The sequence below is a fragment of the Microtus pennsylvanicus genome, chromosome 1 (assembly GCF_037038515.1).
Source record: "Microtus pennsylvanicus isolate mMicPen1 chromosome 1, mMicPen1.hap1, whole genome shotgun sequence".
NCBI lineage: Eukaryota > Metazoa > Chordata > Mammalia > Rodentia > Cricetidae > Microtus > Microtus pennsylvanicus.
Window position 1 is genome coordinate 206,003,817 of NC_134579.1, and position 26,342 is coordinate 206,030,158.

The window sequence follows — 26,342 nt, forward strand, 5'->3', positions numbered from 1 at the left end:
CCACCTAATATACTGTAAATAGTTAGATTGTCATATTGTCCTCAGAAGCGGTGAGGAAGAAAAGAGGTTGGTACAAGCCCAGTTCAGATGGAGTTTTAACCCCCACCCCCCGCCGAGGATTTTTTTTTTTTTTGCTGGCAGTGTGGTTGAATATCCATGCATCCTATATTCACGATGCATGTTGAATGGGCTCAGAGGCCATTTGCAGGTAGCATCAATTCCGTTAACATAGTGAGTGTGATGTTGCTTACGCTATTGGGAGATGCAAAAGACCTGTGGTCCCCACACAAAGCTTGTGAGATGGTGTTGCAGGTGCCCATCTGGACCCTCGGAGGGATTTTGGTCCCATTCCCCGGCCTTTGCAGTGTCAGTGGCATGGGAGAAAGTGGGCTGCTAGCTGGGACAGTATGAAGATGCCTGTTGCTGTTAACTTGGCTTATCTAGTGAACACCCTCATTTGGATCCTGGTGAGACTCTCCTGTCATTCGCAGCAGAGCCCCAGGAAGAGTGAGCGTCATTTGGACCCCTGAGCACTTGAGGCGCGAACAGCCTTTGTTTTCACTGCCGAAGGATTGCTGAGAGCTGTAGGGAGAGACCGACTCGTCCACAGCTGGTTGTATTGATGCGTGGACTTTTAGGGGGCAAGAAAATGTACCCCCAAGTCACTGTTGCTTCCAGTACTTGGTTTTTTAGCTTTCTCTCTCTCTCTCCCTGTCTGGTTGGACAACTCTAAGGCAGATAATTCTGCAGGAGCTGGGGTGTCGTTCAGTGTGCGTGTGTGTGCGCGCGCGCGCGCGCGCGTGTGTGTGTGTGTGTGTGTGTGTGTGTGTGTATCCTTCATGCTTCCTAAGCAGGAAGCCGAAGACTCAGCTCCCTGCACTGATTGCCCACGAGCAGCACAAGGATTTAATGTATTAGTCAAGAGTGATAGGAGAGAGCCGGCTCCACAGTTAGCTGTGATCTGCGCTTAATCCCTGGAGCCCACGGAAAGGTGGGAGGAAGGAGCCCGCTCCACAGAGTTGTCCTCATGACGTCCACACATGCATTGTGGCTCTCGTGCACCCGTCCACACATGGCATGCGTGCACACACACGCAAGAATGATATGTATTTTTTTAATGATTAGATTTTGAAGCCATGAATGAAGAGTAACCATTAATAGAGGGGTGTGATGATGTGTCTGAAAGATGAGATGTGACCCTTCTTTCATGGAAGGCTGCCCCATGAATATTACTTCTTATTTGAAGGAAGGAGAGGTGTTCTTTTTTGTGTGTGTGTGTGTGTGCCCGCGGACACGCACGCGTTTGCAAGACAGAGACTGAAACAGAGAGAGACAGGATCTCACTATGTAGCTTTGGCTGACCTGGAACTTCCTATGTAGTCCAGGCTGACCTTCTCAGAGATCCATCTCCCTCTGCCTCCAGAGTGCTGCAATTAAAGGCGCGGGACACCATACCTGTCTCGCTTTATTCTATTTGCAGTTTTCTTATCTGCCATCTTCTTCTTTCCCTCCCGTTAGAGCAGTGGTTCTCAACCTTCCTAATGCTGCGACCCTTCAATATAATTCTTCATGTTGAGGGCTGGAGAGATGGCTCAGAGGTTAAGAGCACTGGCTGCTCTTCCAGAGGTCCTGAGTTCAATTCCCGGCAACCACCTGGTGACTCCCAGCCATCTCTAATGAGATCTGGTGCCCTCTTCTGGTGTGCAGGCATACATGCAGGTAGAATGCTGTATACACAATAAATAAATAAATCTAAACACAGAAGAAAAAAAATTACTTTAAAAAAATTCTTCATGTTGTGGTGATCACCAGCCATTAAATTATTTCATAGCTGTCATTTTGCTGCTGTTATGAATCATAAGGTAAATATCTGACATGAAGGATATCAGATATGTGACCCCTGAAGGGGTCCATGACCCACAGGCTGAGAACTGCTGCATTAGAAGCTTGTTGGTCTAGGTCTCTTCTCTGGCAGGCACCCCCATGTCTTTGGGCTTTTTTGTTGTTGTTGTTTTTTTATTTTGTATTTATTAAAACATTTAATAGCTTCTCAAGCTGGACCTGGTGGTACATAACCTGTAATCACTGCACTTGGGGAGGTGGAGGCAGGCAATCGCAGTTCAAGGCTAGCCTCAGCTACATAAGGAATTGGGCATGTGAGACCCTCCCCCAAACAAGTCTCTGCTTACTAAGTATTATTTGTGAATATACCCTGTCAGGAGCTCTGGCCGACCACAGGTAGAGGAGAATAATGTCCGCTCTAGGGATCTCTACCTCCAGCCAGGACTGGGGAAATAATGGGTGGTTTGAATGTTCCAAGTACTGGTGGACCAGTGACAGCTAAAAGAGTGAAGAATTGTGGGTAAAGGATGGTAGAAAAACATAGATGAACATGAGGCCCCTCCAGGCTCCTGCAAGTCCAAATGGGGTGAGGGAGCCACGGTTTTTACATGATAGAAAAAGTAAGAGAACCAACTTGAAACGCTGGCTTTCTTTGCTTAACACCCTGGACAGGTTTGTATTGGAAGTTAAGGGTTTTCTCCTCCTCCTCCTCCTCCTCCTCCTCCTCCTCCTCCTCCTCCTCCTCCTCCTCCTCCTCCTCCTCCTCCTCCTCCTCCTTCTTCTCCTTCTTCCTTCTTTCCTGAGTGCTGGGGCTTTTTTGTTCTTAAAGGCCCCGGCACAATTTGCAGTTTTGCTGAGTTTGAAAGTGCATGTGGACTGCCTGTGTGTGACTTCAGCTCAGTTCTTGCACCTTATAGGCCACCAGCAGCTGGCTGGACAACACTGCCCTCTTCTGTTCAAACTCCATCAGGGAGTCACACTGCCTGTGAGCTCTGCAGTCTGACCACAAAAGAGAGGACCGACAAACTACTGGAGGAGGGACATAAAAATGAGTCATTAAGCCACAGTTTGGCAAAACATCAAACAACTTATTTAAAAAAAAAACTAAATAGCCGTCATCTCTTCACATTGTCTTTATAGGAATCCTTTTTCCTATAGATTGCCTATCAGTAATTACCTGTCTATAGACTTTTGGAATTCACAAAAGTCAGCTAAGAACTTGGATATGGTCGTGCACATCTCTAATTTCAGCATGTATGAAATGCAGGCAGGAGTATTACAAGTTCAAGGCCAGCTTCAGGTATATAGTTAGTTCATATCCACCTCGGGCTATAGGAGGCCCTGTCAAAGAGAAACAAACAAAACCCACAGAGCAATAAGCACATTTGTTTGGGAAAAGGAAACACTTTTAAAGCGACCTGAGTTTTTAAGGATCATAACCAGCCGGCTTATTAATTACTAGTAATAATAGTGTTTCAGCCAAAATGTAAAGCGCCAACCCGAGGACTAGGCATCTGGTTCACTGGGAAGTACATGGGCAGGAGGATGGGCTGGTTGTGTCCAGTATGATGCTCTGACCCTTTAGGGGAGGGGAACGCTGTATTTCTCATCTTATCCATCTGCAATCCCAGCACTCAGACATTGGACTCTCAAAATTCAAGGGTAGCTATATGTGTGTGAGACGGGAACTCACTCTGTAAACCAGGCTAGCCTAGAATTCTCAGATCCACCTTGCCTCTGCCTCCCAAATTCTAGGATTAAAGGCTTGCGCCGCCACCATCTGACGATTTACAATTTTGTGTGTGTGTGTGTGCATGCATACATGTGAATCCCGCCACACTTTAGTGGGGATCAGAGGACAACGTTGTGGGAACTAGTTCTCTCCTTCTACCTTGTGGCTTCCCTAGGATAAAATTCAGGTCATCAGGATTGGTGGTGATAGGCACCTTTCCTCAATGAACTATCACAGTGGCCCTGTGGAACAATTTGTTCTTGGACAGTTTCCTCCGTGTTTATGACGTACTAGTGATGCCCATTGCCTCTCCTCCCACGTCTCCCTTAGACCCCTTTCACCCAATCTCTGTCGAGCTCCTGCTCTTATCTCTACCAGTGCCTTTTCCAGGCTCATGCCTTGGTTTATTTGGTGACCCATTCAGTTTAACCAGGGCCATCTGTGTTGGGTGAGTGCTGGATTGGAAACTGAATTGGAGGTACCCACTGGTCATCAGTGGAAGGCTCTGAAGGCAATGAATCATCATCCTCTCTCTGATCTATATTCCTAGCAAACCTTTTAGCTTAGCAGCGAGAGATAGCCTCGCCCCTTTCCCCCCAGCCACCCAGCCTGACTGTTCTTATGCAAACCCGGGACAGGTACCTGCAGCTGCTGGGCTTTGTGATTGTAGTGGCTGCATTTCACGCAGAGGATTTTGCATTTTGCAGCCCTAATGTAGAATTTTGGGGGGGAGCGGGGGGGGGGTGCCTTTATTTTATGCGTGCCCATCTCCTTTGGTTCAATTTAGGGATTTTACTCTTAGCTGGGATTGTACTGTTAGCCAGAATGCATCATGGGTGACTTTTTCAGGATACTGTGCACAGTGACACTTCTCCCTTACAAGTTATTGAGTGGCTTCCACCCTACTCCTCAGCTTCCTTGCTGTAGAACCGGTTGTTCCTCTAAGTCTCTCAAAGACACACATTCTGATTTAGCATCATCAATACTTCTTGTCTTAGCCAGTTCTCCCCTCCCCCACTTTGTTTCAAATTGATGGCCAGTAATCTTGGTGGATGGTGTGTGTGTTCTTCTGTTTGGTTGGTTTATTTTAAAAAGCATGACTGTTAAGCATGAAGGAACCCCACTTTTCACATTCAAACAACCCTAATTGTCTGCTTCGGGCATACAGCAATGTTCCCTCCACATGTGAGAGGTGACAGGTACCAGCCCTTGTTCTTGTCCTGTGGTGTTTACAAGTTTAAAACATTGTGATGACTTGGGGTGGGGGGAGGATGTTCATGCTTTGAAAGTGTATAGAATCCAAAAGATGAACTCTGTGCTTGTCTCTTTTCACACCTGACTCAAGGTGCCACAAGTCAGCTTCAGTTACCCCAAAGTGCTGTAAGACAATATAAGACAGTGACCATTTACTCATCTGGAGCTAAAGAAACCAGCTTTTTTTTCTTTTAATTTTTTATGTATGTGTATTCTGTCTGCATGTATTCCTGCATGCCAGAAGAGGGCATTGAATCCCATTATAGACAGATGGTTGTGAGCCACCACGTGGATGCTGGGAATTGAACTCAGGACCTCTGGAAGAGCAGCCATTGCTCCTAACTGCTGAGCCCTCTCTCCAGTCCCGTCCCCATTTTTTAAAGAGCCATTTGGATTCATAGAAAAGTTAGCCAGAATTCAAAGTTTTCATGTATCCCTTGTAGTCTTCACTGCCAAATCCTTTCCCAAAGTGGGCCTTCATTTTGATTGTATGATGGAACCTTCCTGCATATATCAACACCCAAGAGTGTGCAGTGTATGGGTTTAGTCCTCGTGGTTTATGTCCTATGGATTTTGACAGGTCAGGAGGATGTATACTTTCAATATAATTAGTATCAGAAAGTATAGTGTCCCTAACTCTCCCCTTAGTACCTATTCATTCTTCCTTCTCCAATCTCCTGTCAACCCAAGATCTTCTTACACAACTACCTGCTGGGTTCCATGTGAGTGCCAAGGATCACGACTGCCATCTCACAGGATAAAGAAATGTTTAGTATTGGAATAAACTGACCAGTTGCCCGCCCCAAGTCACTATAGGGGCCTTCTCCCTATATCGCCATTTTTGAAGTTTTTGTGTCTTCTGAGACAGTTGGAAGCTCTGCCTTCAAGTTCTAAGATTTTATTTATGTGGTTATAGGGAAGAACTTGGCCCTGGAAGTTAGTTTTTTTTTTTTTTTATAAACAAAGCACTCACTCCCAAGCCAAACCCACTCAGAGATGTGTCCTGTGTGCCTGTGGCCATTACTCTGAGGATTAACTAGCTAATCATATATAGGTGGTCAGGAACTATGGGAGAACCCATTACATAATCGCGAACTAGGGAAGAGGGGGAAGCCCCCACACGTGATCCTAGAACCTTCTGGTGTGGGGGGAGGGGCTTGCCTTGGTCACCTGGCAGACAGCCCCCCTCCCCCCGCCCCTCTGTGACGTATGTAGCCGTCCTCAAGGGTGCCCCTCTCAAAAACCTGGGTGGCCGGTGACGGCGCCGCAGCCGGTTGGTGTCCCGCAATGGGGCAGCCGGGAGCGGCTGGCGGGGCCACGCGGGCCGCTTTCCGCGGCCACCCACCACCATGCCCTGGTGGAATAACTTCTGTTGTAAGTAGAGGGTGTCCTTCGTGTCCCGTCTAAGTCGCCACCCCCACCCCACCCCACCCCGCCCTCGCCCAAAGCAAGTAGCCCCGAGGCTGGGAATGGCAACACCTCTTTTGGTGGGTGTGGTTCCCAGTCCACTTTCTCTCCGTTTTCCTGAGGTTCATAGCAAGCCAGGATGGAACGCTTAGGTTTTCAATCCTGAGCTCCCTGCTCTTGAAGAGGCCTCGGCCTTGGAGAGAGAGCCCAAATCAAGCCTCCATAAAGGTCATGTACTGCACCTACTAAAACCACCTCAAGCTACCCGGAGATGAGTATAATAGATTTTTAACACAGGGACAATACTTGAGGCTACCCCAAGAGCAGATATCACTGGCCAGACAGAGGGCACAGCCTTCAGGACCATACCCTAGCTTGGAAAAGGGACAGAGGTGGCTGGCAGAGGGAAAACAGAAAATGATTCAAGACTGGAAAAGGCATTGTACTCCCCAGTCTGGAGAGAGCAAGCACGGAGCGTGGAGGGAGGTGGGTGGCGTCTATTTGCGTGGGCCGCTGCGTCACAGTGTGTGGGCGCGTGGCCAAGGCATCGCTGTGGGTTCAAGCACCACGGCGCATGACGTGGGACGGCAGGATATAGGCTGTGCGAATGCGCGTGTGCGCCACAGGGGTGCACGAGGACATTTCTGTGTCCTGTTGGAAACTGACTGAAACGGCCTTGGGCGTGGTAGTTGCGAGGACTAAGCGCAAGGCTCCGTGCCACCAGATATTCGCCAGCTTGGCTAATTTAGAGGCCGAATTTTTGGAAGTAGAACCTTCCTGTAAATTCTGTACAGATTGGGGTTGGCTGAAGCAGGAGGCAAGTGGAGGCCGAGACCCACAAAACTGTGAGTGTACAAAATTACAGGCAAATGGGGAAAAATGGATGCCATGCGGATGAGGTGGGTTGCATCTGAAGATTGTTCTGACAATACTAAGATTTTCCCTGCACGAGTATTGTAGACTTGTAGGCCAGTTAAGACTTGAAGACTTCTTAAGATTTAAGAATTCATAAAGCAGTCCCCTATTGCGTAGCCATTTTCATTGTCAAGAACCTTTTTGGTCCTGCTAGTTGGCTGGGATACTGTTTGTTTTTGTGTCCTTCAGCTCAACTCTAAGGATTCCAATGCAGAATTAAAAGGGGGAAAGGAGGTAAAATCTCTTCTTGCATTAAAATATTTTTAATTAATTATTTTCAAATTTCATTTTACATTCCAACCACAGTTCTACCCCCTCCCCATCCTGCGTTAGAATATTTGTAAACATTGGACTAGAGTCTGAGCTTGCCTAGCCCAGGGTTCAATCCTCGGGACAGCATTAATGGGCTTAGTGGTGTATTTCTGTAACCTCAGTCAGAAGTTCGAGGTTATCCTAGCATCTCCCGCCTGGAGGTCGCCCTGGATATGCGAACTCTTGCCTCAGAATAAATCAAACACAGGGAAAAAAAGGAACGGTTGATGGGAATGCACCAACTGTCCAGTGTTGACTTTTAATGGGAACAGGTGGAAACAAGCCAGTTTCCTTATTTCAAATGCTGCTCAGAATTAGTGAGGAAGTGTGTACGATATTTTTAGGTTAGCAGACCACAGGTTTCATTGTGGCATTTCCACACATCCATGTCATCATTTTCTTTGCTGATTCCATATCCTGGTGTTTGAGTAGTGCAGCAACGAACATGGTTGTATGAGTAACTGTGTGGTGTGTTGACTAGAGAGTCCCGTGTGTCCAGACACAGAATGTCTGTAGCTGGATCGGGCTGATTGCCATCGCCTGGGTGCCCAAATTGACATTCCTACCAGAAGCGAATTAAGGGTTGCTCTTCAATGCAGAAAAAGACTCGACACCATAAGCAGTATAACTGGAATTGTGTCTGAGTTTTCATTTAGCTTTGGATGTTTACCTCAATGTTTAATATGATGCTTTATAAAAAAAAAGTTTGAAGTTCTGGGGATTTTTTTTTTGTTGTTGTTGTTTTGTTTGTTTTGATTTTTATTTTTTGAGACAGGGTTTCTCTGTGTAGCTCTGACTGTCCTGGAACTTGCTCTGTAGACCAGGCTGGCCTGGAACTCAGAGATCCACCTGCCTCTGCCTCCCACGTGCTGGGATTAAAGGCGTGGTGCAAGCCTTTAATCCCAGCACGTGGGAGGCAGAGGCAGGCGGATCTCTGTGAGTTCGAGACCAGCCTGGTCTACAGAGCTAGTTCCAGGACAAGCTCCAAAGCCACAAAGAAACCCTGTCTCGGGAGAAAAAAAAAAAAGGCTTGCACCATCACTGCCTGGGTAACACTTTATTTTCAAAAGTGAAATAATAATTTTGATAATAAGTAATAATTTTGAAATAATATTGAAGAAATAATAATTTCTAGGGTTTGCTTTTTTCACCAAAGTACAATTTTTTTTGATCCCCCTTCCTTTTTTTTTTTCACTTTTTAAGTGGTAAACAGAAATTTATTTGGCATGTGGTTCTGGAGGCCAAGAACTCCAAGATCCTGGCTCCGTGTACAAACTATATTCAATCAAGCCAATTAACATAACTATTATGCTACCGTGTTATTGTGTTGACACCTCTAAAACTCATTTTTAGCAATTTTGAAATATGCAAGTATTATCCATCGTCCTCTTATACTGCTGTGGGTGACTTGAGTTTGTTAAAGATAGATGAAGCTATCCCAGTTTCCCAGCACCCTCCCTCCCTTTATTGTTGGTCCTGCGTGTAGAACACAGGGCCTTGTGCATATTAGGCAAATACTCGCCACTGGGCTACATCCCCAGCCTTTATAGTATTTTGAGACAAGGTCTTACTGTGTCCTCTACACTGGTACTGGACTAGCAATCTGCCTACTTTTGCCTTCCAAGTAGCCAAATTTTGTGCCAGTTTAAATGCTAACAGTTTTTAATCTGGTAGATGAAGAAGTACATATCATGTAGAGGAAAGTAGACTGGGAAAAACAAACTAAAACATTACACACCTAGTCATATTATATACCTAGCTCTCCTCTATGGTGATGATAATATATGGAAGACAGGCCAGAGGATTTAGGCTAAAATGAAGTTATTTGTTTAGTCAATCAAAATCTGCCTCCCTTTTTATCAGAAATAAACCCCATCTCATCTTAAATCATTCATTCTTACCACCTCCCCCCAGGACCCAAACATACCCTCTCAGTGAGTGGCCTTTCTGAGTGAATATCTGTCTGATTCTGGAGCCGGGTGGGATCTGCTATGTTGCTAATTCTCTTAGTTACTACAGTTACCTATGACCCCCAGCTTCAGTACATTGCATATAGTCTTGCTTTTTACACCGAAGATTTGTTTCTTTTTGTTTTTCAACACAGGGTTTCTCTCTGTATCCCTGGCTGTCCTGGGACTCACTCTGTGGACCAGGCTGGCTTTGAATTCACAGAGATCCCCTTGCCTCTGCCTCCCAGTGCTGGGATTAAAGCCATGCATCACCACCACCAGGCTCCAGTTATTTTTTTTTTTAATGCCATTTCATAGAAAAAAAACCACGAGCATCTATAGCCTTCCACACACGTTCTGCCTCTCTCTCCACCCATTTGAAGTTTCTTGCAGGCAAGCCTTGATGCTTGACTTTTGGCCTTTTGTGACATTGTGCTCAACAGATGTGGGACACTGTGCATTTGACTGATTGTTTCCTCACAACTGGATTCTGTCCACTGTGACTGGCATGTGCCTTCTTGGGGCCTCCTACAAGGATGTCAGACCTGATCACGTGGTTATGATGGCATCCTTTAGATTTCTCCATTGTAAAGGTTTTGTGTCTTGTTTGTTTGTTCCTTTTGAAATTATCACCTGTGTGTTGATACTCTGACACTTTAGGCTTCCTGACCAACTTTTTACCCAGTGAATTTATATAGAAGGAAGCCCACTTGTTTGTCCCAGCTGCCTGGCTAGCTTAGACCCGAAATAATCACACAGAAACTGTATTAATTAAATCACTGCTTGGTCCATTAGCTCTAGCTTCTTATTGGCTAACTCTTACATCTTAATTTAATTTGTCTCTATTAATCTGTGCATCACCATGAGGTCGTGGCCTACCAGCAACGTTTCAACACATCTGTCTCCAGCAACAGCTCCATAGTATCTCCCTCCCCTAATAGTCCAGTTTTCCCGGCCTACCTAAGTTCTGCCCTATCAACAGGCCAAGGCAGTTTCTTTATTCATTAGCCAATAAAAGCCACACATACACAGAAGGACCTCCCACACCAAACTTAACAACTTTTTTATTTTTCAGAGTTTCTCTGACTGTCTTGGGACTCACTGTGCAGACCAGACTGGCCTCAAGCTCACAGAGATCTGCCTGCCTCTGCTCCCCAAGTGCTGGGATTAAAGGGCCACCACCACCACCTGGCTTGAATTTAGCATCTTTTTTTTTTTTTTTTTTTGGTTTTTTGAGACAGGGTCTCTCTGTAGCTTTGGAGCCTGTCCTGGAACTCCCTTTGTAGACCAGGCTGGCCTTGAACTCACAGAGATCCACCTGCCTCCGCCTCCCAAGTGCTGGGATTAAAGGTGTGCGCCACCACCGCCTGGCGAATTAAGCAACTTTTGATCCTTGACTTTATGTACTATTTCCTACCACCATTTTAATTTTTTTATTATTATTTTGGTTTATTTGGTTTTTTATTTATTTCAGGAAGACCATCTTGTTATGTAGCTCTGACTGTCCTGGATCTCGCTATGTAGACCAGGCTGGCGTGGAACTCACAGAAATCTACCTGACTCTGCCTCACCATGCTGAACTTGACTTTCTTTTTAGTTTATTTTTGTTTAGTGTGCATTGGTGGTTTGCCCGTATGTATGTCTGTGTGAGCGTGTCTGACCCACTGGAACTGGAGTTACAGTTGTGAGCTGTCATCTAAACCAGCTAAGTCATTCTTCCAGGGCCCCCTTCCCCCCATTTAAATAATACTCCTTGATCATCATTTACTGGATTTTGATTTTGTATGTTTGTTTGCTTGCTTTTTAAGATTTTTTTTACACTTCTGTGTTTTGCTTACATGTATACCTGTGCACTATGTGTGTTCAGTGCCCACAGAGGCCACAAGAGGGAGCTGGACCCAGCTAACGTGAGGAAGCTTAGAATAGAGTCCAGATCCTCTAGAAACTGCTGCTGTTATTAACCACTGATCCATCTCTCCAGCCAGTGCAACTCATTTCTTGGTAACCAAGGAAAGGCAAAGAAAAAGGAAAAGCGTGAAGAACCTTTGAACTTGAAGTCTTGATGGCCCTTTGATAGGAGTAGTTATTGCCCACCTAAACATTTGCAAATACCCGCATTTTCTACCTTTCCTTAGTATTAAGGAGAGTATTATGTTTGTTGAATAAATAATTTTTCCTTTCTCTTTGTTAATAGTTGGACAGAGAGAGTCAGAAGATGTGAGAGAAAAAGACCGAGCTAAAGAAATGGCTGCCAACTCTGCAGTTGTTGAAGACATCACAAAGGATGGGCAGGAGGAGACGCCTGAAATAATCGAACAGATCCCTGCTTCAGAAAGCAACGTAGAAGACACGGCACAGCCCGCTGAGTCCCAGGCTAATGATGTTGGCTTTAAGAAGGTATTTAAGTTTGTCGGCTTTAAGTTCACTGTGAAAAAGGATAAAAATGAGAAGTCTGATACTGTCCAGCTACTCACTGTCAAAAAGGATGAAGGCGAAGGGGCAGAAGCCACAGTGGGAGCAGGTGACCACCAGGAGCCCGTCATGGAAACCGGAGAGTCAGCATCCAAAGAAAGAGAGCTGAAGCAATCCACCGAGAAGCCAGAAGACACCACAAAGAAAACACAGAGCAGCACAGAAGAAATTCCCCTTCAGGCTGAATCTGGCCAAGTGGCTGAGGAAGAAGCCAAAAACGAAGAAGAAAAGCAAGAAAAAGAACCCACCAAGTCCGCAGAATCTCCAACCAGTCCAGTCAGTGGCGAGACGACGTCTTCCTTCAAGAAATTCTTCACTCACGGTTGGGCTGGCTGGCGCAAAAAGACCAGCTTCAAGAAGCCGAAGGATGATGAGCTGGACACTTCTGAGAAGAAAAAGGAGCAAGAGGCAGAAAAAGTCAATGAGGAAGAAAATGAAAAGACAGAAGGTCCTTCTGAGCATGCCCCAGCCTCCGAGCAGCAGGAGTCCACAGAAGACACAAATCAGGCCAGGTTGTCCGCAGATTATGAGAAGGTGGAGCTACCCTTGGAAGACCAGGCTGGCCTGGATGGATTGGTAGAGAAGTGTGCTCCCTTGGCAACGGAAGTGTTTGATGATAAAATAGAAGTCCACCAAGAAGTTGTTGCGGAGGTCCATGTGAGCACCGTAGAGAAAATGGCGGAGGAGCAGGAAGGGAGGAAAGAGGCAGACGAGGATGTGAAAGAAACAGGAGTATCCGTGCCCCCCGAAAAACCAGCTGAGACCAAGGAGGCCTCTCAGGAAGCTGAGCCTGCTGAGGACCTGGTTCCGAAGAGCAAAGAAGTGTGTGTCTCTGGAGGTGACCACACACAGCTGACAGATCTAAGTCCTGATGAAAAGATGTTGCCCAAACACCCGGAAGGCATTGTCAGTGAGGCGGAGATGCTGTCCTCTCAAGAGAGGATCAAGGTACAGGGGAGCCCTTTGAAGAAACTCTTCAGTAGCTCTGGCTTAAAGAAGCTGTCTGGGAAGAAGCAGAAGGGGAAACGAGGGGGCGGAGGAGACGAAGAACCAGGAGAACACCAACAGGTCCAAACTGAGTCCCCAGAGAGTGCCGACGAACAGAAGGGAGAGAGCTCGGCATCCTCCCCAGAAGAGCCTGAGGAGATCACATGTCTGGAGAAAGGGCTGTCGGAAGCACAGCAGGAAGGGGAAGTCGAGGAAGGAGCTACTTCTGATGGGGACAAAAAAAGGGAAGGAATCACCCCCTGGGCATCTTTCAAAAAGATGGTGACACCCAAGAAGCGGGTTCGAAGACCTTCTGAGAGCGACAAGGAAGAAGAAGTGGACAAGGTCAAGAGCGCCACGCTGTCATCCACAGAGAGCACCATGTCAGAAATGCAGGAGGAAGCCAAGACAGTTGGAGAGGAGCAGAAGCCAGAAGAACCGAAGCGGAAGGTGGATACCTCGGTGTCATGGGAGGCGTTAATTTGTGTGGGGTCCTCCAAGAAGAGGGCAAGGAAGGCATCCTCTTCCGATGATGAAGGAGGGCCGAGAACAGTGGGAGGGGATGGTCACAGAGCGGAGGAGACCAGCAAAGACAAAGAAGCCGGAACCGAATCTGCCCCTGCCATCACCCAGGAACACGAGCAAGCGCAAGGAAGTTCTTCACCCGAGCCGGCCGGAAGCCCTTCTGAAGGGGAAGGTGTCTCCACCTGGGAGTCATTTAAAAGATTAGTCACGCCACGAAAAAAATCCAAGTCAAAGCTGGAGGAGAAAGCGGAAGACTCCGGTACAGAGCAATTGGCTTCAGATGTTGAACCAGGTAAAGAAGAGTCTTGGGTTTCCATTAAGAAATTTATTCCTGGACGGCGGAAGAAAAGGCCAGATGGGAAGCAAGAACAGGCCACTACCGAAGATACAGGGCCCACAGAAATCAATGATGATGACCCGGATGTCCCTGCCGTCGTACCTCTGTCTGAGTACGACGCGGTAGAAAGGGAGAAGATGGAAGCCCAGCAGGTCAAGGAGAGTGAGGAAGGACCCCAGCTAGAGGGGGCTGTGTATGTGTCTGAGGAGCTTAGTAAGACCCTGGTTCACACCGTGAGTGTGACCGTCATTGACGGGACCAGGGCGGTCACCAGTGCCGAAGAGCGGTCTCCTTCTTGGATCTCCGCTTCTGTGACAGAACCCCTTGAACACGCCGAAGACGAAGCCACGCCATCCACTGAGGAGGTCACCGAAAGAGACATCATTGCAGAAGAAGCCCCTGCGGTCACCCAGACCTTACCAGAGGGCCAAGATGCCCATGACGACACGGTCATCAGCGAGGTGGAAATCACCTCAGAAGCTGTGACAGCTGCAGAAACCACAGAAGCCCTCCACGCTGAAGAAGCCACCGAAGCCTCGGGGGCAGAAGAGACCACAGACATGGTGTCAGCGGTTTCCCAACTGACTGACTCCCCAGACACCACAGAGGAAGCCACCCCAGTCCAGGAGGTAGAGGGTGGTGTGCAGGACAGAGAAGAGCAGGAACGACAGACACAAGCTATCCTCCAGGCAGTGGCAGAAAAGGTGAAAGGGGAGTCACAGGCGCCTGCCGCCCAGAGAGCAGGGCCCAAAGCCCTGGAGAAGGTGGAGGAGGTGGAAGAAGATTCCGAAGTGCCAGCTGTGGAGAAAGAGAGGGATGTCGTGCCGGAAGAACCCATGCAGGGAGCTGAAGCTGAAACTGAGCATTCTGCCCAGGGCTCTGATGTTGTTCAGACTGCACCAGAGAGCCTTACAGAAGTTCCCGAAGTCACAGCGGGTGTAGAGTTGAAGGAGCAGGTCACCGCAAGCCAGCTTATAGAGCCCCAGCAGCTGGTGGATCAAGCTGCAGCCCCCGAGTCATCCGAGACCCTGACAGATGACAGCGAGACAAACGGAAGCACCCCCCTAGCAGAGTCAGATACACCCGACGTGACGCAGCAAGACGAGGCCATCGAAAGCCAGGACAGTGAAGCCATCGCAACTGACGGGCAGTTGCAGGTCCCAGAGGCAGTGGTAGCTCCCGCTCAGGAGGAGGAACCTTCAGTACCACCGGCTTTTCCACCCCAAGAGGAACATGGGGGAAAACCAGAAAGAGACATCCTAGAACCTACACGGCAAGAGCTTGTGGAAGTGGTGCCTGTTTTGGCACAGACTGAGGTGGGTCAGGAGGCTGGCCTCCTTGGTGAAAAAGTCACAGACAAACTATGTGTTGAAGGACCTGAGGGGTCTGTATACACAGATGGACCTGACAGTCGAGAGAAGATTGCTGAAGTGGAACGTGACGATGAAGTATTGGGAGCCCCTGAATGTCAAGAAAGCAAGAATCCGGAGGGGCAGAGTCCTAGCCCAGAGGAGAGAGAGGTGGAAACTGGTGTCGAAAAGGAGAAAATGGAGGCAAAGCCAGAGCACGTGAGTGAAGAACGCGAGCAAAAAATGGCTGCTTTTGAGCCTGAAGAAGCCCCCCCACAGCCCATCGAAACAGCTGATGTGTCCGACTCAGAGAAAGGAAGCTCTTCTCTCCCAGACCAAGACAAAGCAGTTTGTGTAGAGGTTCAAAGCTCGGAGCCACCAGTCACTCCCACAGCCGAACCTGTGAGAGAGGCTGAGGAAACTGTCACGATTTCAGAAGCAAGTGAAAGTCTGGAGTCTGTGGGTGTGCATTTAATGCCAGCAGAGAAGTCCTCTGAAGAGGGTGACTGCTGGACTCCTCAGCCTGGAGAGGACACTGTGGCCTCGGGGCCCGAGTCTCAGGCAGAGTCAGTCCCAGCAATAGCATCACCCGCTCCTGAAAACACCCTCCACTCTGACCTGCAAGGAGAGATGAGTGCATCCCAGAAAGAGGGATCAGATGAAGGTGACGAGCAGGTTGGTGGTCAAGGAGAGATGAGCGCATCCCAGAAAGAGGGATCAGATGAAGGTGACGAGCAGGTTGGTGGTCAAGGAGAGATGAGCGCATCCCAGAAAGAGGGATCAGATGAAGGTGACGAGCAGGTTGGTGGTCAAGGAGAGGCAGCGAAGGAGGGAGTCGTTAAGACTGCCTCTGAGGTGTTGGAACTTCAGAGCCAGAGCACTAAGCTTGTCCAGAACATCATCCAGACTGCCGTTGACCAGTTCTCACGTACAGAAATGGCCCCCACAGCCTCTGCTTCCGACACACAGGCCCAAGTCCCGGTGATGCAGGCAGACAGCCAGGAGGCTCAACAAATGCTGGACAAAGAAGAAAGCCTCCATCAAGTCCTGGCCCAGGATGAAGCAGTGACTACCACAGCCCAAGAAGAACTTGCCCTTTCTGATGTATCCAAAGGCATGAGCGAGGCTTCAGAAAAGGCCAACATGCCTGCAGTCAAAAGTGCCAGTATCAAAGACCAGCAGTGCGAGCGGGTCATTGCCCCACTCGGAGCAGAGGGAGACGGAAGTGGAACAAAACCTGTGCCAGGCGATGATTGTGCCAAATTCGGAGAAGGTGTCCAGAAGCTGCCATCTGAATCCAAAGATCAAAGGGGGCATGCTGCTGATGGCCCCAAACACCAAAGCTCAGCCCAGGCAGAGGCGGATGCCTCCGGAAATCTAACCAAAGAGTCTCCAGACACCAATGGACCAAAGCTAACGGAGGAGGGAGATGCCCGGGAAGTAGGAATTCAAGAAGGAAAAATGTCCACTGAGTCAGTCAAAGAGATGAAGCTCCCAACAGAAGAAGACCTACAGGAGCCAGAGGGGGACTTGGCAGAATCCTAAGATGTTGGGTAGGTAGACTTGCTTCTGGGAGGTTGATTCTCCGCCCTACAGCCATACAGTTACACGGCAAATAATCAATTTATACAGACCTTTCAGCGGGACATAATAACCAACTAGAGGAAGGTCTAGTTGATATTTATTTTTTCTTTTGGTTTTCTGTTTTAAATTTATTTTTTATGTGCATTGAAGTTTTGCCTATCAAAGGGTGTGTGGATTTCTCTTGAACGGGAGTTATAGCAGCCGTGAGCTGCCATGTGTGTGCTGGGAACTGAACCTGGATTCTCTGGAAGAGCAGTCAGTGCTCTTAACCACTAGGCCATTTTATTTTGTTTTTTTCTTATCAGAATCCCACTAAATCTTTTGTTTGTTTGTTTGTTTTTTCGAGACAGGGTTTCTCTGTGCATCTTTGGCTGGTCCTGGAACTCGCTCTATAGACCTCAAACTCACAGAGATCTGCCTGCCTCTGCCTCCAGAGTGTTGGAATTAAGGTCATACGCCACCATGTCCTGGCCTCTTAATTGATTTTTAGAGACAGGGTCTCCCCGTGTAGCCCAGTCTGGACTTGACTTCTGCCTTCAGTCTCTCCTGTCATATCATTGTATGTGTTCATGCCCGCATAATGTGGGCGGGGTAGGGTGCCTATGCTGTGGTGTATGTTTGGGGGGGTGGGGTGGGTCAGAGGACACCTTCTGAGGATTGAACTCAGGTCTCCAGCTTGTGTAGTAAACACCTTTAGCTCCTGAGCTGTCTAGCCAACCCTTTTTTTTCCTGTTAGTGGAGTTCAGGTCCAGAATCCCAGGCAGCCCGTCCCCATAGCTCTTGTGTGATTGCTCTGTTGACAGTAACTTGAGGGTGGAAAAGAGATTTTTTATTTCTCTCTCTCTCCTCTCTTCCTCCTACAGTTACTCATTGTATACTTGCGAGACCAGAATGTGAAGACAAGCCACGGAACAAAATGCTGCTGTTGGGACCTTGAGACCAAGACTGCCGAGCCCTTGAGATTCAGAGATTGGGCTATCCACTGATTTCAACCTTGGAGAGCACCCCGACAATCCTGAGGTTTCACCGGGAGCTAGAGCCAGCTAACATTTCCTTGTTTCAAAACTGCTTTGATTTTTTTTTTCCCCGCCTTGGTACACCATATATTTCTGATTTAAGGTCCTACATTCTCAGCCTGGAACCGATGTCGGCAATACCTAGTTCTACTTCTCAAACTGGAGCGTTCTCCCTTCTGTATTTATATGTATGTTTTATGTAATCCTCCTCCTGTACCTATTGTATATTTTTTTCCTAACGTTTAAGCACATGCCTTTTGTATTATGCAATATGTAACGGGCGTGCAGCCATCATGAAGCTTCGAGAAGCCCCAAGCCTCAACTATAACCTGTGGCAAACAGAGAAATAACATTCCTGAGAGGAAGGTACAAGTCTTTTTAAAGTTCACTGATGCTTAGGTTTGTGGGTTAGCCGTCTCCTGAACGTGGTCGTTTCCCTATGCATATCGAGCTCAGAAATAAAACGCCATTTGGAAACATCCGGAATGTCCCAATATTACTGTGACGTGTTTCTTTCTAATCCAGTCCAGGTAGGAAAAAAGTCTCTTTAGTGGCAGATTAAACCCCTTCTCTTAATGACATGGACAGATGAGTGTGCCTAAGGCCGTGAGATGCATTCCATCTTATGAAGAAGGAAATCCGTTGTACTTTTTTGATTGTACTCTTATATGCTGGATCGAATTCATACGCAGAACGAAGCGAGTCCTGCTCTTTATAAATGGTATTTTGATAGATACTGGAGTGTGTCTGTGTTGTATCTGTGCCCCTTTTAAGAACAATGTTGCATTATGTTCATTTGGATAAACTGTGATTTGACAGCTGATTTAAATAAAATATTTGCTTCACTTAGAGCCACTCATTTTTAGTAGGTGCTAAGGGGCCTGGGTCCTATACGTACTGTGTTAGAATAAATATACTGACAAGAAGAGAAGAGGAAGAAGCTGGAGCTTTCTTACCAGGCACCCAGGAAGATGTCACTTTGTCCTGGTTTGGCACACAGAGGAAGCCACGATGGGGATGGCTTTTGTTGAAGGAAACCAGTGGAACCAGGTGTCGCAGGACACACCTACACTTGTAACCCCACCACTCAGAAGGCAAACAAAGAGATTTGCTGAAATTTCAGGCTAGCTAAGAACGACGGACGTTTTTTTTATTATTATTTAAAAAACTAAGGGTTGGTAAGAGGGCTTGAATAGTGTCTTAGTTAAGGTTTTATTGCTGTGAAAAGACACCATGACCATGACAGTCCTTGCAGGCAGTTACACTGCCGGAGAAAGAGCTGAGAGTTCTACATCTTGATCCACAGGCAACTGGACACTGTGCCACGCTGGGAACAGCTTGAGCACATAAGACCTCAGAACCCGCCTCCACAGCGACACACTTCCTATGAGGCCACATCTGACAGACAGTGCCACTCCCTATGGGCCACGTATTCAAACACATGAGTCTATGGAGGCCATACCTCTTCAAACCAGCATAAAAAGTAAAGGTGCTTGCTTTGCAATTCTGGTGGGCTGAGTTTTACTCTCTGCAGAACCCATAAACAGTTTTCTGTAGTTTCTGAATAGTCAGTGTGGACTTCACTTGACATAATGACTGTGGTGTTTTGAATAAAAAAGAAGCCCACGCCGGGAAGTGGTGGCGCACTCCTTTAATCCCAGCACTCGGGAGGCAGAGGCAGGCGGATCTCTGGGAGTTGGAGGCCAGCCTGGTCTACAAGAGCTAGTTCCGGGACAGGCACCAAAGCTACAGAGAAACCCTGTCTCGAAAAAACCAAAAAAAAAAAAAAAAAAAAAAAAAGAAGCCCACTATAGGCTCATCTATTTGAATGTTTGGTCCCTAGCTGGTGGGACTTGGAGGTCTGTCACTGCAGGGTTAGGCTTTAAGGTTTCAAAAGCTCATGCTATTCTCAGTTAGCTCTCTGCCTTGTGGTTGTGTCTCAAGATGTAAGCACTCAACTACTGCCCCATGCCTGCTTACCCGCCTGCCACCATTCTCCCCGCTTGGATGCTCATGGGATCATACTCTGAAACCGTAAGCACCAATCAGCTCTTTTATTAAGTTGTTTTGGTCGTGGTGTTTCTTCCCAGCCACGGAGAAGTAATGAAAACAACTAATGACCAGCTAAGAACTAGAACTCCTCTCTTCAATTCTGATGGGGCATGCTTCGGACCCTAGCATGTCAGGAGCAGGGACAGGAAGATGGAGGACAGATGGAGGACAGCCTCTTTCTTCAGGATAGGATCCAGTCCATGAGATGGTGCCACCCACATCCAGGGTTGATCTTCCACCTTCCAGCCAAGGCTGGAAACTCCCTCACATACAAACTCAGGGTTGTAGTTCCTAGGCAATTCTAAAACCAATCAAATCGCCAGTATTCATCATCACAATATCCAAGAGCAAATGCCGAAGTCAGCAGCAGGATGTACACATCTAGAGAAGAGAATTTGAAGCAGAGGTACATTAAGAGCTCTATTGGGGGAAACAATAGCCACAGAGATTCTTGCAGCTTTTGAAGTGAAAGAAGGTTGACTAAAGCCAAGGCCTGCACATGCTACACAAACACTGTACCACTGAGATGGTGACTATAATCCCAGGCCAGGATCTCAAGTTGACCAAGCTAGCTTCAAATTTGCCATCATCTTCTGTCAGTCTCTCAGACAGCTACGATTCAGAGGCATGTGCTACCACACCCAGTTCCTTGCAAAATTTCTCCAAGCTTTACACAGAAACTTTGGCTTGGTGTCTGAGAAAGAAAAGGCTCTCTCTCTGTCTCTCTCTCTCTCTCTCTCTCTCTGTCTCTCTCTCTCTCTCTCTCTCTCTCACACACACACACACACACACACACACACACACAGGCACATTGCAAAAAACTAATACCTTTCTTTCCTTCTTTCTCCCTCTCTTCTTCTGCTCATTGTGAAATTGCAGTTGGTTTTCTGTAGCATTTTCCTCTAAAGAAACACTCTACCAGGGAAGCTCAGGAAGTAAACAACTCAGGAGTTTCAGGCTCTTTCTGAAACTGACCAGACTCAGTAGGCCCCTCCCTCCCCAAGTTTATTTAAGCATTAACAACCAGCTGATAGATACTCCATGTAGCCAAACTTCCTGGAAGAGGTTCAGATCAACTGACCTGCCTAGAAGAGACAGTCTTGGGACCTGTTGAGCTACGTGTAAGTCATTCATTAATCATCAGGGTTAACCCATGCTTTTGGGAGGGCTCTCAGTGATGCAGCTATATTTGAGTCCTTTCTGTTCCTGATAATGCGCCATCACCCTTACTCCTGTAAGTAACCTTACTTTGATTTGTTGTTGCTTCCCTATCTGGGGTGAGTAGATCTTCACATTTCCCCAAGACTAGGGTCAAACAACAGCTGGCCTTAAAATTGAGATCTCCATGCCTCAGTGCTGAGGGGCTGGTATCACACAGGACTGAATCAGCATGCCTAGCTGAGGCAAGGCTTGAAGGACTCTATCCCGCACACCCAAGCAAGGTGAATATGAAAGGAAACCTTGCACTTCCCTCTTCCCTCCTTCCTAAACCACAGAATACACACTAAAGCTAGCTAGCCACCAAGGTCTAGTCCCTTATTTGATCACCTCCCTCCCCCCCAAGGCTTACTGCCTTGGTCCAGCTATCAAAGTATTGAAATCCAGCAATCAAAAGCCCTCTTTTGGCTCACCTCATTAACATACCCAATCAAAACAAAACCAACGCATCCTAACACAGGGTTTCCCCCTTTCCCTTTATAAATTAGCATTTGCCCATGGGCCAGGCCTGTTTCCTCTCTGTCCTCCAAGGCAAATGTCCCTTCTTCCTCTCTTCTTTCCTCTTCTTCCTCATTCTCAATCTCCTGTCTTTTCTCTCATTCTCTGCCCTATGTCCCTCTGGTCTTGGTGTGTCCTGTGCTGATTTTGGTCCTTTCTAGACTTACTTAGAACTAACTCACTGGTGCCGGTTCACCTTCCTTTCCAATATACAGAGGCTAAGAGATGCCTCAGCATTAAGAGCTTTCTTCTCTTGCAGAGGACTTGAGTTCAGTTCCCATCACCATGTGGGAGGGAAAGAGAGAGTTTGTAAGTGTGGGGGCCAGCCATGGTAAGCTTAAGTATGGGCAGGTTACCCAAAGGAAGTTTTTTTTTTTTTTTACTTCCAACCATTATCACCTGGGACTCTGGCCATTGATAAATTTAAATGGAGGCCAGAGTCTCAGTAGTTTACCCTGAGGCAATGTCTGGTTGCAGGAGTTACCTGATCCCTACCCAAGAACTGACCATTCAGAGGAAATGCCTGGCATTCCAACCCCTGTAGATAGGAACACCTGCCAGGGCACAGTAACCAGGACACCCTAGACAAATGTCAGCCAATCAGGGGTCTTAAAACCTCGGAGTCCCCTCACCCTCACTTTTACTACTATAAAACCCTATTCTAATTGAGCTCCGGGGTGGCTCTCTGGTTATTCCAATACGTTGGACGTGCGGAGAGACCGAGTTTGCAAACTTGATTAAAATAAAGGCTCTTTGCTTTTACATATGGGACTCGGTTTCCTTGTTGGTTTTTGCGGGGACTTCGCAGATTTGGGCATAACATTAAGCACATGCAACTTCCAGCTGCAAGGGATGGAATGCCCTTTCCTGGCCTCCACAGGTACCACAGGTGCACAGAAACACACACACAGGTGGAATGTAAAGACAGAATGGATTAATCCAGCCTAGCATTTCTTGTTATCAAAGTCTGAAAAGGAGATTTTGACAGACTGTTGATAGTTCTGGAATATTGGCTCTGGGTCGCCTTATGATTGATATTTTCATTTTCAGACATGTTCTTCTAACAGGCCACACACCCTCTCTCTGTGGAACCTGAAGAGAGTTTTTCTTTCTTATCCCGATGCATTATTTTTTCTTTATCCCCCAGGAGGCCCACGTATTTCCAGGAGGCATTTGCAGTCTCTTCTGGCTCAGTTTCCCACTGTAACTCAGGGTCTGGGTCTTGGCTCTCTCAGCCTTTGGCTGGCTGGCTTCAAAGACCTTTCTCTGCTTGAGGACATCTCTGTCTAACTGAAAAGAGAAAGGAAATTTTAATCCATTCTTTTATTATTTATTTATTTAACTTTTTCCACTTACTTTTTATGTAACAACCAGTTTATCCTCCTTCCTCTCCTGTTTCCTGCCCCCACCACTCCCATCTACCCCCTCCCCATCCAATCCTCCTCTGTCTCCACTCAGAAAGGGGCAGGCCAGTCTGTAATTTTATTAAATATTTGTTTTGTTTTTTGAGACAGGGTTTCTCTGTAGTCCTGAAATCCACTATGTTAGATTAGGCTGACCTCAAACTTGGAGATTCATCTGCTTCTGACTCCCAGGTTCTATGATTAAAAGTGTGCACCACCACTCCCCAGCTCTTTTAAGTATTTATAGAAAAATAATTGTAAAGGTTTAATAAAAAGAAAAAAAATTGTAAAGGATGAAGGATTATGAAGCTTTTCCCAGCAGTGAGATCTGGACTTTGGGTTAAGTCTCTGATGCTATCTATGCCTTGTTTGTTTTGAAACAGGCGTGGAACTAGCTCTATAGACCAGGCTGTCCTTAAACTCATAATGACCTGTTTCTGCCTTCAGACTGCTGGCGTGTGCCTGGTCCTGATCTGTTTTATATCTTCCCCTGGACTCCTGTGAAGGGTAGGGCTGGCTGCTTCTTGGAAAATTTACTTTGCCTTCTTTCTTCTTCCTCCTCCTAGCCCCTCCCCTTCTCTTTAAGCAAAGTCCCCGTTTACTCTAGGGTAACCTGGAACTCACGGTGTACCCCAGGGGCAGCTGGCTTTTTTTTGCTTTTTGTTTCCTGACAGTTTTACTATAGCTCTGGCTGGCCTGTAATTCATGGTAATCCTCCTGCCTCTACTTTCCAAGTACTGGCATCCCAGGCATGTGCCTCTGCTCCCACCTCTTCGACTACTTTCTTATGAACAAGCACATCTGGAATGTGGACAGGAAGTTTAGGACAGCTCAGAAGTCTTCAAACCCTTTCAGTTCCCAGATGCTAACGGAAGGGAAGCCCATTATCCTACAACAGAGATACCAGGAAACCTGTGCCGCTCAGAGCGGGGTCAGCATCAGCACCATCTGGGAACTCCTTATAAACTATGGGGCTCCAGGCTGACATGTCATTCAGCTAGTAGGACGCTTGCCTAGTGCCCAAAATCTCAGCACAGGAGTGGGCTGGAAAAATGAGGAGTTTGAGATCATCCTCAGCTACACGTGGAACATGAGGCCAGGACAACGCCAAAACAACAACATTAGCAAAAAAAACTCTGAGTCCATCCATGTCCTCTCAAGAATAGGGCCAACAATCTTTCTGCTTAAGCCTTCCAGAGAGTTCTGTGACACAAAGTTGAGGGCCTCTGTGGTAACATGAAGCTTTAAAATATCTTGAGAGGTGGGGCATGGTTGAGTATGCTTCATGCCTTTAATCCTAGCATTTGGGAGGCAGAGGCAGGTAGATTTCTGAGTTCAAGGCCAGCCTTGGTTACAGATGAGTTCCAGGACAGCCAGGGTTACACAGAAAAACCCTGTTTGAAAAAAAAAAAAAAAAAGACAGTCCCTCATATCGGAGACATCATGAAAGGGCCCTTAAAGGAAAGAATCCTCTATAAAACCCAGAGAGAAGCCTCATTAAGAGAGATAGCTTAAGGCCGGGCGGTGGTGCACGCCTTTAATCCCAGCACTCGGGAGGCAGAGGCAGGCGGATCTCTGTGAGTTCAAGACCAGCCTGGTCTACAGAGCTAGTTCCAGGACAGGCTCCAAAGCCACAGAGAAACCCTGTCTCGAAAAACCAAAAAAAAAAAAAAAAAAGAGAGATAGCTTAAAGAATAAGAGATAAATAGGGTGATGGGGGAAAGCCCAGAAGAGGAGCCTTTAGAGCAGCGGTTCTCAACCTGTGGGTCATGACCCATTTAGTAAACCTCTACCTCCAAAAAATATTTTCATTATGATTCATAGCAGTAGCAAACTTGCCTGATCTACAGAGTGAGTTCCAGGACACTCAGGACTACACACAGAGGAACCCTCTCAAAAAAACAAACCAAAAAAAAAAAACCAAAGTAGCAAAATTACAGTTAGGAAGTAGCAAAGAAAATAATTTTATGGTTGGGGTCACCATACATGAGGAACTGTATTAAAGGTCGCAACATTAGGAAGATTGAGAACCAATGGTGTAGAGAAATGCCCCAAATAGAGCAAAGTATCTGACTCAAGTTTAGATCCTTTCAGGGGGTGAGCAGTGGGAAGTTGGACAACAAGTAATTTAGTTCAATATAATCTGTGACAAGGAGCAGCATGGAAGAGCCAGGTACCGGGTAAGGTATGAACATTCTAGAGCACAGCACGGCACAGCTTTTCAACTCGCGACCCCTCCCGAGGCTGTTTAACAAAACAGCCATAGAGATTCAAACATAAGTACAAGGATGAAATGGATCGATTCCTCGGTGTCTGAGAATGTAGGTTCGTCTGGTGTTCTGAGTTATTGTTAGGCAGTACCTCCTGATCTGTTCAAGACAGCTGGTTGGATGACAGCTCCACACACTGTCAGCCTTAGAGCTCGAGTCTCATAGCTGCATGACCCAGTGCAATTATAAACCTCTTAGCCGGCTCTAAGCATCTTCTGGAGCTCAGGGGAGTCTCATAGCTGCATGACCCAGTGCAATTATAAACCTCTTAGCCGGCTCTAGCATCTTCTGGAGCTCAGGGGAGTCTCACAGCTGCACGACCCAGTGCAATTATAAACCTCTTAGCCGGCTCTAGCATCTTCTGGAGCTCAGGGGAGTCTCATAGCTGCATGACCCAGTGCAATTATAAACCTCTTAGCCGGCTCTAGCATCTTCTGGAGCTCAGGGGAGTCTCATAGCTGCATGACCCAGTGCAATTATAAACCTCTTAGTCGGCTCTAGCATCTTCTGGAGCTCAGGGGAGTCTCATAGCTGCATGACCCCGTGCAATTATAAACCTCTTAGCCGGCTCTAGCATCTTCTGGAGCTCAGGGGAGTCTCACAGCTGCATGACCCAGTGCAATTATAAACCTCTTAGCCGGCTCTAGCATCTTCTGGAGCTCAGGGGAGTCTCACAGCTGCACGACCCAGTGCAATTATAAACCTCTTAGCCGGCTCTAGCATCTTCTGGAGCTCAGGGGAGTCTCATAGCTGCATGACCCAGTGCAATTATAAACCTCTTAGCCGGCTCTAGCATCTTCTGGAGCTCAGGGGAGTCTCATAGCTGCATGACCCAGTGCAATTATAAACCTCTTAGCCGGCTCTAGCATCTTCTGGAGCTCAGGGGAGTCTCATAGCTGCACGACCCAGTGCAATTATAAACCTCTTAGCCGGCTCTAGCATCTTCTGGAGCTCAGGGGAGTCTCACAGCTGCACGACCCAGTGCAATTATAAACCTCTTAGCCGGCTCTAGCATCTTCTGGAGCTCAGGGGAGTCTCATAGCTGCATGACCCAGTGCAATTATAAACCTCTCCACTTTACTGATGCGAACAGCGGCACCCTGTCGGGAAACTGCCCGAGGTCTGTCTGACAGGCACATATCAGCTAGAACACTCTTGATGCAAGGCATCCACACACCTCTTCTGTGTTCTTTGGGTAGACAAATACACAAGAGAAAAAT

The 26,342-nt window shown here is 47.2% G+C and overlaps 1 protein-coding gene across 3 annotated transcripts in view; it reads left to right on the forward strand.

The window, feature by feature from the left end:
• The window catches only part of Akap12 (A-kinase anchoring protein 12), an 86,043-nt gene extending 67,511 nt beyond the window's left edge, over window positions 1–18,532 (forward strand). For 2 of the 3 annotated variants that reach the window (XM_075949726.1, XM_075949740.1), the window contains 2 exons: window positions 11,606–16,634; window positions 17,529–18,532. In XM_075949726.1, the coding sequence (XP_075805841.1) occupies window positions 11,606–16,626 (5,021 nt within the window). In that variant the 3' untranslated portion in view covers window positions 16,627–16,634; window positions 17,529–18,532. The remainder of the gene's footprint in view (window positions 1–11,605; window positions 16,635–17,528) is intronic. The other variant, XM_075949734.1, reaches the window with a different exon arrangement.
• The last annotated feature ends 7,810 nt before the right edge of the window (window positions 18,533–26,342 follow it).